Raw genomic sequence first — 15,375 nt, 5'->3', positions numbered from 1 at the left:
AAGGATCATTTGAATGTATGTAAGACATGTATGTAAGGCGCAATGTTTCGATGTTGTAGTCTTGGTCTTATTATGAAGTAAGAAGCCAGCACTTATCCTCACTATAGTTTCTACTTAATATGTTACATCAGAGTCTTTTTACATTTGAAAAGTATATAGTACTCGAAAGTACAGTGAGCAAGTTTCCTGTGAAACTTCCACTTCCTATGGAACGGTCTTCAGATTAACAATTAACTCACTGTAACCAGGCTTAAGAAAACTCGTACGCGTAAGCAGATAGCTGTCAAAATTTGTCCCAGCTGGTTATGATCCACGTGGAACCAGGTTAAAGAAACTCTTAAGCGTAAAAGAGCGCTGCCCAGAGTTTTTTCATAAGTGATTAAATCCATTGCACTCATTTAGCGAGCAGTTTTACATATGCTGTTCAGTCCCTTTAGCAAAAAACTCGTACCTGTAAGACGGCAATCGGATTGGCTATTTAAGGTTTCACAACACAACCACTTTAAAATCCCGCTTAGAATTACTCGTACGCGTAAGAAAAAAAACTCGTTCCAGTCGTGCAATACAGGCACAAAGGGGAGAAATTCTGTTAAGATTAAGAAAGCAGTGGTGTGGCCGCTGTAAGCGAGTGTAATAGGTTCTTGGTAGTGAGTATATCATACGACTCTCTGTACTTTACAGGAATAAACGTTAGTTTTGCAGTGGATAACATTGACGTTTTGCAAGCGCGAGTTTTCAAACAAGTGAACAGCCCTGAGAGCATTGTCGTTACGATGCCACATAGCACCGACCCCTTCCAACCACAATGTATCAAAACGAAAACAAGACCTGTGAGTTTTTTCCTTTTTTTGAGTAATGAAAGTAGATCCAGTAAAAAATATTAGATTGTATTTTTCTGTTTGTTTCATTGTTTGCAACGTTGTTACTGCAACTACAAGTGCTACTGCTACTGCTACTGCGAGGATGTTTGCTGGTTACTCCACTGAGTAGCCATGGTTGGCGGTACGGAAGCTTGAGTGCCACCTGCATGGGGATCCAAACTAGCAAGCGAATTCGGTGCAGGGGAATCTGAAAACACATTTTCACTGATATTGGATTTGTTGTAATGGCTGCTGTTGTGGTTGTTTTGATGTCCTTGGTAAGAGAAACCTCGGGTGTTGTGGCCCGCTCTACCGGCGTACAGATTGTGGCCATGGTGATGATGATTGTCATTATTGTTACCATAGTGATGGTTGCCACCTTGTTGCTGCTGTGTCCGGTCACGTCCCCATGACAACTGGAATAGTTTACACCGCGTATTGGGAGTAAAGTAGTAAGTAATAAATAGTATTATTTAGAGCACACTTTTCCACACAGAGCAGAGCATAACTCTCACCTTTGCTGGACGCCCATTAACGTTGATATTTTGAAGTTGAACGATAGCTTTTGCTGCGTTCTCATGGGAATCCATCCTGTAAGTGTTATTTTTATGTGTGTAAGCTCCAAATTACGAAACCAAGTGTCGTCTTTTTTTTTCTCTTGGAATATTCCTTACTTGATAAAGGCATATCCGCGTTCAGCTTGCAAACGGACTTCTTGCACATTACCGATTTGCTGGAAAGGCTGGCTCACGTCATTTTCTGCAAAAGACCCACCGCGTTAATGGGGGTGGTGGTTTGGACGATCCTTTCAATCCCGTTTCATGATCTCCTCCCTTATATACCTGCTGTATCCGGAGGCAGGTTTCCAACATAGACATTCGTGACTGAGGAAGGTGTCTGGTTAATGACAACTTCATATGGCAGTTGTTGGCCAGGCTGTGCAGGCGGTGTTGCCATTTGACCTAAACAATAAAATATATAGACACATCGAAGCAGAGAGAGATGAGTGTCGATCGTTACTTTTACTTCTTCACCTGTTTATAACATATACATCTCCTTTACACAGGTATAGCTACTACTATTGCCTTACCCTTTTGTGTGGCCCAGTTACAACGAATCATTCTGGATCCCAGCCACTCGCCGTTCATGGTTGCAATTGCCTGCTCGGCATCCGTCTTATCTTTGAAAGCAACGAAACCATAGCCTCTTGAGTTACCCGATGCCGCATCCCACATCACATGCGCTTCCCTATAAATAAAGGTGTCATATATAATACCGATTCATGGTTTAATCTGCTGGTCCACCTTTTCTTGGATAATAGAAAGATACATACGACATGGTAGCAAAGTTTCCAAACGCCTTGGAAAGCATCTCGTCATTGACTTCTCTGGCAAGATCACCGACAAACACATGGAAGTGGTCAGCCATGTCATCCTTTTGCTGTTGTTGCTGAGGTTGCTGTTGCTGCTGAGGTTGATGCTGTTGCGTGCTTTGTTGTGCCCAGTTGAGCCTGATTTCCTTTTTGCCACCCAAAAAAAAACCATCATCAGGAAAAAATTTACTCCTTTTTTTTATCGCATAGTGTATGCGATCTGCTTTCTTACATGGTTGAATATCATGCGACCGTTCATATCACGCAAGGCTTGTTCGGCTGCCTGCTTATTCTCAAACTCGACAAATCCATAGTTTACGGTTGGCTATACACACATGCATACATACAGACACGGCCATAGTTAGATAAGTACTGTTTTTTCCCCATCCCACCTTTGAACACCCCCCCCCACTAAATCGACTACTTACATAATGTCCGTGTCGTCGTGCCTAGATAATTTTTTTTGTAGTTTCGATTGTGAGCCTCTTCATTTACAGAAATGGATGGAAGCCAACACGTTGAGGAGCGTTAAGCAGAAAAAGGTAGATAAAATGACACGCTTACCATTACAATCTTGACGTTACTGACAGGTCCAATGGTAGCAAACAAGTCATGCAGCATCGTGTCAGTTACTCTATACAATAGAATTCCAAATGTTTTAGTATAAAAATATTTTCTGTGGTGGAAATAGCACACACACTAGAAGGCAAAGTGTAACTTTTCTACAAACCTTTGGTCGAGGTTGCCGACGTAAATGGTGCCAGGATCTGATGCGGATTCTGTAGCCATTGAGACAGATTCATTGTTATTGGACATTGTCAAGATTTTTTTTTCTGTTCACGAACGCGCGAAGGTCACGTAAGGGGGGTGGGGGTGGGGCAAGTGAAAGAAAGCGAATAATAATACTCAAATAATTTTTCACTTTTTTTTTGTGAGCCAGCGCGCGCATACGAAGATTTTTATACTGCTTTTTTATGTTTGTCTCTGCTAAATCAACACTGTTTTCTTTTTTTATTTGAATCTTGGTATAAGAGTTTGAGTGGGATAGATACGTCTTTACTTGTTCTTGAACGCGTTTCCCGGGCTTCTGGTTCTTCCACCTCCTCCACCATGTTTAGGTCAGTCATTATAATTCAGTTGCTAGTTCTGTGTACGGTGTACTCGCCTTGAAAAGTCCACCCACCTACGTCATTCGACAAGATCCTGCTTAACAAAAACAAAGGCGTTGTTGTTGTTGTTGTCTCTCTGAGGCTTCTCTTTGGTGTGATTGCTATCCTGCCTGTTTTCCAGTTGTTTAACATACGACTTTACTAATGACCGACACACTGCTGTCAAGTTAACGATTTAAATTTGTGACGCGTACATTGTACGGATGTTGCGCTGACTTTGTGGTAGAATAAAAATTCTTCGCTGAGGCATAGAACAAGCAAAATGTGTGTTACCCTTGGGATCACTTATTTCGAATGGAATAGCACATAAGGATTATAGTAGTAATGCTGTGATAGCTCTAAAACCTATAGTACTTGCTTGAGTTACGGGTGAAAAAGAAAGGGGTAAGTTTATTTTACTTATCTGGTTCGCTGCTATATCATGGCGTCGAATACAGTAACTGACATCATCATGCGACAAGACCTATTGAAATACTGCAGATCACTTTCCCACTTTGGATGGATGATAGCGCCACACATACGGGGGTGTGTGGGATGCAAATAAGAATTGCAAGATGTTACTCTACTGACTCATTACTCGGTAACATGTGTATCCACTACATTCTATGTACTTAACAAATGATACTACTGCGAATGGGAAAGTTGTATATGCCCAGCGTTTTAGCCTGGGTTGTCATATGAATAACAGCTATAGCAGGACATGTAATGCATATCCAGAAGGCATCATGGCATATATATGTTGATCCTATGTGCTGTAGCACTGGTGGCAGTGCATAGCCGTCAAGCCAAGCTTGTTGGAGCTTTCAAAGGTATTTATCAGGGACTGGCCAATTATATTAAAGGCCGCGGCGGCGGCACCAGCCCACTATCTTTACCCCTGAAACATGTCAAAAACAGCTTGACCAATCAATCTTTCGGCATAAAAAAAAACAACCAGGACGAAGCTCCCATCTCACGTATCATGTATATCTCTCAAGTGTACATTCTTTATTTATTTGTAATGATGGTGATTGTCGTTGCTGCATGGTTTCTTTTATGTGTGTGTGCTTATATATTACATGTAGTATGTATCATCATGTCGTAATACTGTTCTTGTCGCACAGTGTGCCACGCAAAGCCCCAAATCGGTTTTTCAAAAATCAGGTTGGTCAGTCAGTGTGAGAGGTCAAAATGGATAGTGAGAGAGAGGGAGAGAGCCTGCGGAGGGGAAGAGGAAGAGGAAGAGCAGGGAGGGCGGGGAGGGGGGAGTTAGTCAGGGAAACGTTCCTCTTTCACTTTTTCTCACCTTTTTCTTTTTTCATCGTGTTCATTTTATACTAATTCTCGATCGACGGGCAAATTCATCTGTAATGCAATTGTGTGGAAAGACTGGCAAACCAGCTACTCGAAAACTAGTGATTTGTGGTGACGGCGCGACTGGCAAGACGACGTTGCTCAACGTGTTTACTCGTGGATACTTTCCCCAAGTACATAAGCATCCAAAGAACACTCTTTTTTTTTTATTTTATCAATCGACATGAAAGCATCGTAATTAATTCATCTGTTCGTATATTGCGCCATTATTATCAATTATCACAAGGTGTATGAACCGACAGTGTTTGAAAACTATGTACAAGAAGTTGTAGTCGATGGTCAAGAAGTAGAGCTCTCATTATGGGACACTGCAGGTAACAAGACTGCCCTACTGTTCTCATGCTTTCGACCTGGAGTAGCAAAGTCTTGAGAAAGAACAAGACATTCGAATGCATTGTATTAACTGCTTATTTTTTTTATGTTTGCACATGCAACAACAACAACAACAACCAGGCCAAGAGGAGTTTGATCGTTTACGATCGCTGTCATATGCAGAGACGCATGCAGTGATCATGTGCTTTTCTGTTGACAGCCGCGACTCGCTTGAAAACATCCCCAACCGATGGATGAACGAGATTGTAGAGCATTGTCCCGAAGCAAAGATTCTGTTGGTTGCACTCAAGTGTGACTTACGAGACAATGAAGAATTGCTTCGTCGAAAGAATATCAGCCCAGTGCTGTATGAAGAGGTACTTTTGCGAAAAATCCGATTTGTAGTGTGGTGGCCCCTTTGAAGAAAAAAGATCATGACTTTTTTTTATTTATTTTTCTTTTCAACAGGGACTAGAAGTAGCTCGAAGCATAAACGCTGTCCGTTACCTGGAGTGCTCGGCAAAACACAATCGTGGTATTCGAGAGTGCTTTGAGCAAGCAGCACGTGTATCTCTAAACGGTAAGATCAGTGCTTCTACCTGCATGATTGCATCGTAGCACCATAACACTTTTTCCACTTGAAGAAGAAGACTTGAAGCATTAATTTTCTTTTTCATATGCCGATCATATGTATTAGTCAAATTCAAGACATCGGCTGATGCAAAGCGGAATACGTGCCTCATCTTATGAAAAGAACTCTCATCCATCGTACCTCTTCTTGTCTCCCTCTTTGTTTCCCCAACTATTTCCCAAAGCGATATACCCTTCGTTGAATGTGCATCCCTCCTTTTACTCACCCAGTCCTACTTATATTCCCTACTCGCGACCCCACTATCACCAACACTCTGCCTCGATATGATGACCCTCACCCCTTTTCATAGAGTGGAAGATCATCATATCAAGAGGAACTTTTTGGTTTCTGTTTTATCCTTCCCGTCGGCCCATCGTATGTAATTATTTCTCTCTTTTGCTTGAAGATAGCAGTATTAATAATGTGTAGCTTTTATATCCAATATTTCTAATACACCAGTAGTATGTATGCCATCCAATATGTACGATGGTAGAGCTTATCATACAGCGATGATCGAAAGTTGATCAGGAGGTGGCGATCTACACTGCTACATACTCTATCAAAATCATAAAATTAGTCTATAAATGGCAAGAGCAAGAAGACAGCAAATCGTAATGATTTTCCATTGTCTGTAATAATCTCACAAAAAAGAGAAACCCAGTCCTTCCATGTAAATTCACGCGCGCACAAGAGAGAGGGGGAAGTAGATACTTGCGCAAAGCACCCCTAGAATTCACGAGGACCACCGTCGCGCTTTCGTACCCGTGGCTGGGGTATGGACATGATAAACTTACGCCCGGAGGCTGCTTGGGGATGAAGGATATACCGTTCGCATGAGGCGATGCAACATCCAAAGATAGATATGGAAGAGAGGCTTGTAGATGATTCCAGGAATAAAAGTGGGAGGAAGCTAAGATAAGGGAACCAGTAATATATATACAGCGCAAGGGGAATAGGCAACAAAAGAAACTGGCACTGAAATAAAGGGGGAGATTTAAGAATAGGCAGTAGAAAAAGATGAAGATTTTAATTGGCTTCCTCTAGCTCCATTCAAAGCAAAAGCAAAAGGGCACACGCAACCAGCGCGGCAGATGGATAGATCTCGAAGCACAGTACAGTAGGTGGGCCGCTTGTCAGATCACCATGCTGCAGCAGTACTGATACCGCCTGGGTCATTTACATGACCTGATGTACTTGATGGGAGTAGACTGCATTTGGAACGAAAATGATATTTATTGCTCAACTGAAAAGTGCTCTTCATCATGAAGACAAGCGCTACAACATCGAATTGCTATACAATACTTCCTGCATCATGCATAACAATAACTCTTTCCGCTTGTTCATCACCTCGATATACCCCAACTACAACTGACATATGTACATATTTACTTGATGCATATATCCACAAGCTAGGATTCAGTTTTGCTGTATAGAATAAGCATAGACATGGCCCGCAATCGTAGGTGATCATGAAAGACTTGCAACTACATTCTATATGAGTACAAGCTTTTGATATTGAACTATTGATACAGCCTCGCTCCAGAGGGAGAGTGGCGAGTTCTTGCGACGCATGCAAGTTGAATGGCGCAGAGCGAGGCAGGGACCGCTAGTATGTACCATATGCACAATAGAATAATAAAACTTATTTCTTTATTTTTACTGTTAAATGCCCTAAAAACAGCGTTTTCATTCGTTACTCTTTGCTCCCAAAGGATCTATGGCACTAGGACTCGCCATCATATTCGTAAGATCACTTGCAGACAGGCTAGCAGTAGGGGTGCGCTTGTTGTAGCTGGTATTCGTAGTGCGCAAAGGTGGCATTCGAGCGGTATCGGGTGAAGATGGTTTAAATTGCTGACGTCTTCTGTTGTTGTTGTTGTTTGACGAGAATTCATTCTCATCGTCGTTGTTTTGAAGAATCCATTTGAATTTGTTGCTATTAGAAGTATCTGAATCTTTCCGCTGTAGTGTAGGGTCAGATATTAAATCTTCAATCCGATACACGACACTTTGTTTGGCGGCAGTGGCACCAGTACCAGTAGTAGTATCAGAGGGCATCGTTGAAGAAGTAGAGCGAGCACTAGTAGTAGCAGTGGTGGCGGTGGTGGTGGTGGTAGCATGGTGCTCAACGCTTGACATATTGTTATTTGATTGCTGTAGTGGTGGCCACGGCTTGGTCTCCAGATGTTCGCTAGCAGACGACGTCGTTGTTTGTTTATCGCCATCGTCTGTCACAATCTCCCAATCTTTATCGTCTTTACTACCGACAGTGGCCACGTCGTCGATGGGAGGAACTTTGTTGCTGCTGCTTATCGCCGTCGTCGTTGGTTCTGCGTCTGTTGGTGCTGGCGTTGTCACATACGCAGCTGACAAAGCATCCAAATCAAATGATTGCTTGCCTGACAATACATCACGTATGTGCTTGATCCCAGTCAATGCACTTATCAACACGGCCTGGTCTGGTTCCTGTTTCTCTTGCGTTTTCTCGCCATCATGTCTTTCCGTGGATGTCGTTGACTGGCCCATGAACAATTCCGTTTCTAATACATCAATGCTTTTAGCTAGTACGTCTGCCATTTGTCGATTGGCTGCTGCTATTTTCTCGATCACGTTTTGGGGTTGCTGCTGTTGTTGTTCGAGATCTTGCGCTTGTGGAGGCTGAGATGATGGTCTCGCACTGGCCAGGCGTGGTGGTGCAGCTGGCTCTGAACGTACAACGGTAGGACGATTGTTGGCTGCAGTAAAATGTCGGTCAATATCGGATGGAAATTCGGACGAAACTGTCAGTCGTCGACGTGAAGAAGACGGGGTAGCATCAAGACTGTTCCGAACATTATCACCAAACATATTCACGTTTTTCTACAAAGAATCATGTTTAAGTTTTTCCTTTGCAACGATTATCCCCTCTCTCTCTTCGGAGGGCACAACTTGCGCAATATAAATCTATTTACTTGGACTGTTCCCATAACACCTGCGATCGCTCGATTCAGGTCTCGAACTTGAGGACTCTTCATGACACCGCGGGTGATACTCGCAAGGTTATCCAAGTTGGCATGAGATCTTCTGTGAGCAATACGGTTTGGCGACATTGTTTGATGCATTTCCTGCTGTTGTTGGATGCCTTCCCACAGGGAATGTCGTGGAGGTTTACCCTGTCGTAGATCATTCTGCTGCAAAACATGCAAACCTCCTCCTTCGGATAGATCGTTTTGCAAATACTTTGCCTGTTCAACAAGACTGGTAGGGTTTCCGACCTGGGGAGCACGCATAAGTAACGTAAGGCATTCTGCATAATCGCTTGCAAGTACTAGAAATTATGTTGGGGGAAAAGATATTTTAATGTTTTTCAAAGACGGAGGGGGGGGGACACATACAAAGTTTACTGCTATTGATGCTGTTGTTGCTTACATTGATCATGCATGCGTAAAAGAATCGTCAAGCAAACATATTCGGCAATCTGCAGTGAAGGATCGGTTGCAAACATGGCATCCCATAATTTTAATAGTTCATGGAACTCGAATTCGCGGCCAAACAGTAAACGAAGCCAACGCCTAAAAAAAGGTTCCATTCAATACCTTCTTCTTGTCCGCGCGAAAGCCGTTTTTCTACTATTAAAGTAGTAACTTACATTCCATATAGCTGTGGCTCGATATTAAAACGTTCAAGGTGCTCATAAAGAACAGGATCTGTGCTGCGAAGGTATTTATGATGGATTCGCTGACACGACAGTACTACAGGATTGAGTTTCGTGTTCTGCGAGAGATACCCGTTAAAAAAAAGAGACCAAAAACGGTGTAGCACAACGCGTCGACAATGCAAATGTTACTTACTGCAGATTTGGGTATATTGTTTCGCAAGTCGCCCTTTGTTTTTTTAAACAATCAAAAATGAGCATGGCCGATAAGTCTTTTTTTTTCTGCGAGGTTTTTTAAATTTTGTCAAGTCAATGGTACCTGCGATTTGGTGGATATCCGTTCGTTGAACTCGTACCATGGCTTTGCGTATTTCATTATCTTATCAAACAACACGTAGGCGTCATGCTCGATAAAAGCCGAATCCAACGTTTGTGCAATCAACTTATCTGCCGGTCTATTAGACAAATGTTAGGAGTGAATGAGTATCTTGCAGCACCTCCCCTTATACTCTCACCATGTCTTTTTCTTGCCCACATCCCAAAACAACTTACTCTGACGGATCCGCATCCTTCGGCCAAGATTCATGAGTCAACACCCAATAGAATGGTGCAAGAAGCTCGTGCATTCCTTGTCGATACGATACGTCTTCATTTAATTTACAGTAGATGAACAGTACATCCGTCATCTTCTCTTGAACATCTGAGTTGCGAAAGAACTCGACATCAGGGAACCTAGTTTTCTTGCGCATGTAAGAATATGTTATCCAACTCATATTTTATAACCATCCATCTTCTTTGCAAAAGTCATTAAGTAACAACTCCCCCCACCCACTGCAGCGCCAAAGAGGTATACACACACACTCACGTTCGATCTACATCCTGTCGGATCGTTTTTCTTATCTCAGAATCTTCAAAATACTGTTGCCAAGGATTCTATGTACGATATTCATTGCCCACCACGCAGCAAACTTTGTTAGAAATTCAGAATACTTTGATATCCGAAACATTTGCCTGACTTACGTTATCATTTAATGCAAGCGGGTTATTGTCTGTAAGATCTTGGTTGCTGTTGCTCTGTTTAATCATCTCGGCCGGTTCCTCAATGAACGTTTGTTTCAATTTACTATAATGCTGTCGGTGTTCGGCTTGACTGTCTGCCCATGTTGACAATTCCAAGCTGGGAAAGTAGCCAGTGTAAATCTATGTATTTTTTGAATTTAGTATTCATGCCGCACATTCTATTATTATTTTTTTGAGGAGGAAAGTATTGAGCCGGCATTCAGTTATGCTCACACGGGAGCAGCATGCACTAAACTTTACCTTCCAACACACGGATCGTAATCCTGATTGACACACTGCGCCAACGATACCTCGGTGTCGTATTGATTCAGTAGATAAATTAGGGTCGTCAAAGATGGTATGCCAACCGCGCCTAATTTTTAAATATATATAAATGTCGAACGTGTTTTCTTTAGCTCACCATATGAAGCAAACTAAATTCTGTCCTACTTTTTATACCTTCTGGACTGAGCAACGTCTGTCATTCTGTTTCTTTTGGGGTAAAGAGTGTTTGGCAGGTTCAAACAGAGAGGAAAGCGCACTCGGAGCGAGTTTCCCAAAACAGCCTGTTCGGACTTAGCACTGTTTTCAGCAAACATGCATTGATTGGGAAAACCTAGGGGTTCGTGCCAGAGCCTCACGTAGGGATGTTTGCGGTTTATAGTTTAACCGAACGACGAAGAGAGACAAAAAGCAAAATAGGAAAGAACAGATTTAAAGTCTCAACTTATGCTGTATTACACGTTACGTCAATAGAAGCCAGTTTGTCATGCGATAAGATGTGAAAGATATGATCGAACTCGAATTCATAATAGGTAACGCTGACTGATAATACACGAATTTTCCTAATGGTTGGCAGAGCGTTTTATTATTTTGGCGTGAGCGTTCAGTGGCAGCTGTAATTTTAAATTGATGGCAGAGTTATTAAAACCTGATGGCGGCTATAGATTGTAACTCACGCTACAATATCCCCTCTCCTTCCCTGCACTTCAAAAGAAAAGCAAATAGAGAATGTTTGTAGGATCGATATGTTATTTGAATTTATTATTAGGATGTATTAATGACTTATCAGACCTCAATATATGATTATTTGAGCATAACAAGATGTCGTTGTTACGAAAAATACGCACAAGGTATTTCTGCTCATGAGAATCAGAAAAGTTGGCATATATAATGTCTCTATACAGAGTACACAAAAAGTACAACGTTGAAAGTTGAATTCAACCATCCAAGGTAGAACCGATTTTTTTTATTTGGACGACGTTTTCAAACTTGGGTACCTGAACAAAATTGAGCCAAGAAAGCATGGGTCAGCCAAATTCAGATGGCCATATCATTAAAAACATATGTACCATCATATCTTTTATGTATTATGTTGACTGGATAAAGAAGCACAAGAAATCAATTAGTCTTAGTAAGCAGCCAAGATGCTACAAACCCTGTGGTTATTGGAAAGTTGGAATGGATGTTGAAATATGCAACTAATCACTACAATTTCAGTTATTTTAAAAGCGTATGTATACATAATACGTATATATAGTGTACCTGGCTAATTGTAAAAACAAGCTATTTAAATTTTATCATCTTTATAAAACAGAAGTAACAAGAATACCAGCTTGTTCATGTAATTGAATTAATCCATGTTTACACGGCCTTCGGCAATACACCACCAGATCAAGGCAAAGAGCTACATATCATCGATCAGATCAAGAACATACTACCACGTTCCGATATAGGATTGTCTCGCGGCAAATGGATAACGACCTGGCTGGCACCACTTTGTGTGCTGCGTGAAATCGCCAAATTTAGCTACTCGGGTACTGACTACGACACAAATGAACCAGTACCCAAGGAAGCGCTAGAGCTAGGCAATGTGGCATCTTCGTCATCCCCCACATCCCTCACTACACTCATAACGTCTATAGACAGCTCTTCTCTCGCACTCTCTTACATCTTCACTTCTCTCTTCCCTTTCTTATTTAATTTTTTACTTTGTTACCTCTCCTCACCAAACACCGTGACCCAGCATGACTTCTTCCCTCTCTAGAAGGGTTCTTTTCAGTTGAAACAACGCCTCTACTATGTATTCTTTTTCTTCTCAATCACCGCACTGCAAGGAAGCGACAAGAATGCTATAAGCGTATCGTCATTAGCCTTCCAATAAATATAAGCTTTGAACTAATCTAGGCTAATTTATCGACCATTAATGAAGAAGAAAAAGATAAAAAAAGATTTATGGCGACCTATAAAAGTAGGTGAAAATTAACACACAAAAAGTGAAGCGACTTATGGCTACTTAACCATCACATTCATGTTACTCACAAAGCAACTGCTACACTTTCTACTATGGTATGATAGATTACTCGCTGAGTCCTGTTTCTTTGATATCTCTGACCCAACTGGCAGCTGATGTATTGTGTGCACTATTTGTCATAGTGAACGATTGCATGGTTGTTTTGCTGCTTGTATAAAACAACCATGCAATCGATTTTAATTTGTATTTCACGCGAGTGGCTAGCATCTAGGAGAAAAGTCAGAATTACTAGTCTCAAAGAAACAAAACAAAACAAATTACCTAGAAAGTATGAAGCAGCTGGACAACCGGTTCCATCGACTCAAAAAGGGTCGTAGGATCTCCATCGATGGTGCAATTGGCTACCTTATAGAGAACGTAAGCCCCACTTGAAACCAATCTTATGTTTGAGGTTTCTGCTTCTAATCCTATTCGATTGAATTATCTTGAGAAAATTAGAAATCAACGAAGCAAAAGGTAGCAGTAACTTTTTCAATCGTAGCTAAAATCATACCCATTATTTGCACCATTGGCAATACTACCTCCTTGACATCTTCTTGCGTCAGCTTCAAAGCCTTGACAAACGTAATCAATTGTGCTTTGTTGCACACGATCATTTTGGCCCTGTCAGTTAAGTACTTGGTGCTTTGAGCTGATTTCGCAAACTCCCCCACGCCCAAGTCGGCGGCATCAACATCGGTTGCCATGCACATCAACCTCAAGTCCATTTTTCTAGGCCTAGTTGTTTGCTTGTTCTTGCCTTTGAAATTATCTGGTACAGTGTCACCTATACAATTGCTAGAATTAGAGCGAGCGATTATGCACACCGATCCACACCCAATCAAATCGAAGCCAATACCTACCATTGACAGAGAATTTCGGTACACGCCATGGCTTTTTCAATAAGTGGCCCCTAAATTTAAACAATATAGGAACATTCGAACAATTTCGGGAGGATTCCGGCGTTAAAAACGAGGTTTTTGTATAAATGTAGTTCCACACTATCAAAACAGCCATCAGCATCATATATAACAGCTTAATAGGTAACAGAAATATAAAGACAAAAATACGTACACATGACAATACAGGTGTGCCACCAACGCCTTGGATCCCCTAGTGTTGGATAAGTACAAGTAGATCTTGGACAGAGCCTTCTTGACTTTTCTGCGTGAATCGATCCTCTAAAGTCATTGAATCACACTGATTACTGTAGTGGGTGCTGTGATGGTTCGCACAACTGCATTAGACCTTGGTTGTCGATGGGTATGTTCGTGAGACGCATTTTTTCAAGCTGTTGCAAACGTCGAAGCGGAGTAAGATCGCAAAGAGGATTCTCGCTGAACATGTGAAGGAAATTTCGCAAGGAAAGTATACGGAGCCGTTGCAGCGTACCGATGGTTGCGATAATGCTGTTCAGATACTGCGTTATTCCAGCGCGATTTCCAACTTCCAAGATCTCATTTTGTTGCTGCATGAGCAAAATCTGGGACCAATCTTCGCTTGACATACCAGTGATGTCCGTCAACCCCAAACTTGTCAGCTGTGTGAATTGGTTGCGTGCCAAGACATCCCAGCAATGAATATCAGAAAGACCACAGGCGACTATACGTAAATGTTCTAGTATCGGCTGCGATTTTACTACTATCGGCATGATCCTCTCGTGTCCCTTGCCGTTGAATAGCAGTTCATAAGCCATACTGCCTTCCTCGCCATCATTCGATGCTTTCCTTTCAGTTACTTAATATAAGCACTCGTGCTTCTTGATAGTGAAATCCATCTGTCTGCTATGACTGGTTCGCTGCATTCCCACATAATGTAGCGTAATAGAGGGCACAGCTCATAAGCTGTATAGATGTTGGTTGGAGATACGTTGTTGAATCGTGAGTAAGGCGATAATATCAAGTACTTGATGTGGGAGCAACGCTGCAATAAGGGACGGATCCGGTATTTAAAACTGAGAACACCGTCCAGTCTTAAGAAGATAATGTTGTGTATCGGTGGCCTTTTGTGTCTGCTTCTGCCATCAACTTGTTCAAGAGTAGCGTCTGATAAGTTAGTGCGGCCATCAAACATCACTGAAAGATGCGTTAATGACGGCAAGAAGTCCAGTAGCATTGGCAGCGAGATATCGCAAGTGTGAAATGAAATCGTCAGAGCAGTTAGCGTATGCGAGAAATATCTGATGAATCCTGGCAGTAACGTGCTACTGTCGAAAATAGGTTGTAATTGTTTGCTATGCACATGGTTGCTGATGTCTTATTTTTTTTTATTGAAAACAAAGAAAAAGCTTTAGTATATCTTTTGCGCATAAGCAGTAGTAAGTACTACCGAATACGCGATCCTCTTAACGCAAAAAAAAAGAGTATCGTTTTACTTCACCAAGGAAGCGAATGCTGTATCTTCGCCAAGCAAGTCGTTCCAGTACTTTATACGTGGCTTGAGTTTGATGTATACTGATTCGACTTGTTGTCCCAAACATTGAAGCATCGCGTCGCTCCTTTTGTTCCATGCATCAGGCGAGATTCCCACCAGTGTCCACAGGGCTGTCTGGTAAGTGGGGATCGCGTATAACCAGCGGCGACATACTTTCACACATTCGACACAGCCCGCTGTCCGATAAACGAGAAGATGTACTGAATGATTCGGGAGGCAAAATCGAGATCAAATCAGTCATATTACGTGTATGTGAAAG

General features: G+C 41.9%; 4 protein-coding genes across 4 annotated transcripts; 1 reads left to right on the top strand and 3 right to left on the bottom strand.

The window, feature by feature from the left end:
• Positions 1 to 797: 797 nt before the first annotated feature.
• On the bottom strand, positions 798 to 3,148 carry BDB00DRAFT_850186 (uncharacterized protein). The gene is made up of 10 exons (XM_053125414.1): positions 2,963 to 3,148; positions 2,797 to 2,866; positions 2,661 to 2,681; positions 2,465 to 2,557; positions 2,194 to 2,378; positions 1,951 to 2,108; positions 1,703 to 1,822; positions 1,535 to 1,619; positions 1,376 to 1,451; positions 798 to 1,276 (listed from the first exon to the last, which is right to left on the bottom strand). The coding sequence occupies exons 1-10, from the start codon at positions 3,046 to 3,048 to the stop codon at positions 953 to 955; spliced, it is 1,218 nt and encodes a 405-aa protein (XP_052974322.1). The 5' UTR covers positions 3,049 to 3,148; the 3' UTR covers positions 798 to 952.
• Positions 3,149 to 4,651: 1,503 nt separating this feature from the next.
• On the top strand, positions 4,652 to 6,046 carry BDB00DRAFT_68567 (small GTPase superfamily). The gene is made up of 5 exons (XM_053118165.1): positions 4,652 to 4,867; positions 4,981 to 5,068; positions 5,208 to 5,443; positions 5,535 to 5,646; positions 5,764 to 6,046. Exons 1-5 carry the CDS (start codon positions 4,751 to 4,753, stop codon positions 5,814 to 5,816), a joined length of 606 nt encoding a protein of 201 aa, XP_052974321.1. The 5' UTR covers positions 4,652 to 4,750; the 3' UTR covers positions 5,817 to 6,046.
• A 1,266-nt stretch (positions 6,047 to 7,312) lies between these two features.
• BDB00DRAFT_850177 (rab-GTPase-TBC domain-containing protein) lies at positions 7,313 to 11,057 on the bottom strand. The gene is made up of 11 exons (XM_053125413.1): positions 10,850 to 11,057; positions 10,652 to 10,763; positions 10,352 to 10,531; positions 10,197 to 10,264; positions 9,884 to 10,063; positions 9,651 to 9,786; positions 9,528 to 9,560; positions 9,326 to 9,450; positions 9,106 to 9,248; positions 8,649 to 9,004; positions 7,313 to 8,556 (listed from the first exon to the last, which is right to left on the bottom strand). The coding sequence occupies exons 1-11, from the start codon at positions 10,987 to 10,989 to the stop codon at positions 7,384 to 7,386; spliced, it is 2,646 nt and encodes an 881-aa protein (XP_052974320.1). The 5' UTR covers positions 10,990 to 11,057; the 3' UTR covers positions 7,313 to 7,383.
• Positions 11,058 to 13,010: 1,953 nt separating this feature from the next.
• On the bottom strand, positions 13,011 to 13,843 carry BDB00DRAFT_68488 (uncharacterized protein). Its single transcript, XM_053118164.1, has 4 exons — positions 13,758 to 13,843; positions 13,547 to 13,684; positions 13,226 to 13,470; positions 13,011 to 13,111 (listed from the first exon to the last, which is right to left on the bottom strand). The coding sequence occupies exons 1-4, from the start codon at positions 13,759 to 13,761 to the stop codon at positions 13,106 to 13,108; spliced, it is 393 nt and encodes a 130-aa protein (XP_052974319.1). The 5' UTR covers positions 13,762 to 13,843; the 3' UTR covers positions 13,011 to 13,105.
• Between the last annotated feature and the right edge of the window lie 1,532 nt (positions 13,844 to 15,375).

Source organism: Zychaea mexicana (genome assembly GCF_025766255.1).
Source record: "Zychaea mexicana strain RSA 1403 chromosome Unknown BDB00scaffold_118, whole genome shotgun sequence".
Classification (NCBI taxonomy): Eukaryota; Fungi; Mucoromycota; class Mucoromycetes; order Mucorales; family Lichtheimiaceae; genus Zychaea; species Zychaea mexicana.
Note: the sequence above shows the minus strand (reverse complement) of the source record. Positions and strands in the feature narration are given on the sequence as shown.

What these genes read in the sequence shown, in the direction of transcription:
- BDB00DRAFT_850186 (XM_053125414.1), bottom strand. Translation starts at nt 3,048, where the DNA reads ATGTCCAATAACAATGAATCTGTCTCAATGGCTACAGAATCCGCATCA. An exon ending in GTCGGCAACCTCGACCAAAG is followed by an intron (nt 2,867 to 2,962) that starts GTTTGTAGAAAA and finishes TCTATTGTATAG; the next exon opens with AGTAACTGACACGATGCTGC. An exon ending in GGAAACTTTGCTACCATGTC is followed by an intron (nt 2,109 to 2,193) that starts GTATGTATCTTT and finishes CTTTATTTATAG; the next exon opens with GGAAGCGCATGTGATGTGGG.
- BDB00DRAFT_68567 (XM_053118165.1), top strand. Translation starts at nt 4,751, where the DNA reads ATGCAATTGTGTGGAAAGACTGGCAAACCAGCTACTCGAAAACTAGTG. An exon ending in CTCGTGGATACTTTCCCCAA is followed by an intron (nt 4,868 to 4,980) that starts GTACATAAGCAT and finishes AATTATCACAAG; the next exon opens with GTGTATGAACCGACAGTGTT. An exon ending in CTCATTATGGGACACTGCAG is followed by an intron (nt 5,069 to 5,207) that starts GTAACAAGACTG and finishes AACAACAACCAG; the next exon opens with GCCAAGAGGAGTTTGATCGT.
- BDB00DRAFT_850177 (XM_053125413.1), bottom strand. Translation starts at nt 10,989, where the DNA reads ATGTTTGCTGAAAACAGTGCTAAGTCCGAACAGGCTGTTTTGGGAAAC. An exon ending in TACGATCCGTGTGTTGGAAG is followed by an intron (nt 10,532 to 10,651) that starts GTAAAGTTTAGT and finishes AAAAATACATAG; the next exon opens with ATTTACACTGGCTACTTTCC. An exon ending in GGATATCCACCAAATCGCAG is followed by an intron (nt 9,561 to 9,650) that starts GTACCATTGACT and finishes AAAAAAACAAAG; the next exon opens with GGCGACTTGCGAAACAATAT.
- BDB00DRAFT_68488 (XM_053118164.1), bottom strand. An exon ending in ACCGAAATTCTCTGTCAATG is followed by an intron (nt 13,471 to 13,546) that starts GTAGGTATTGGC and finishes GCAATTGTATAG; the next exon opens with GTGACACTGTACCAGATAAT.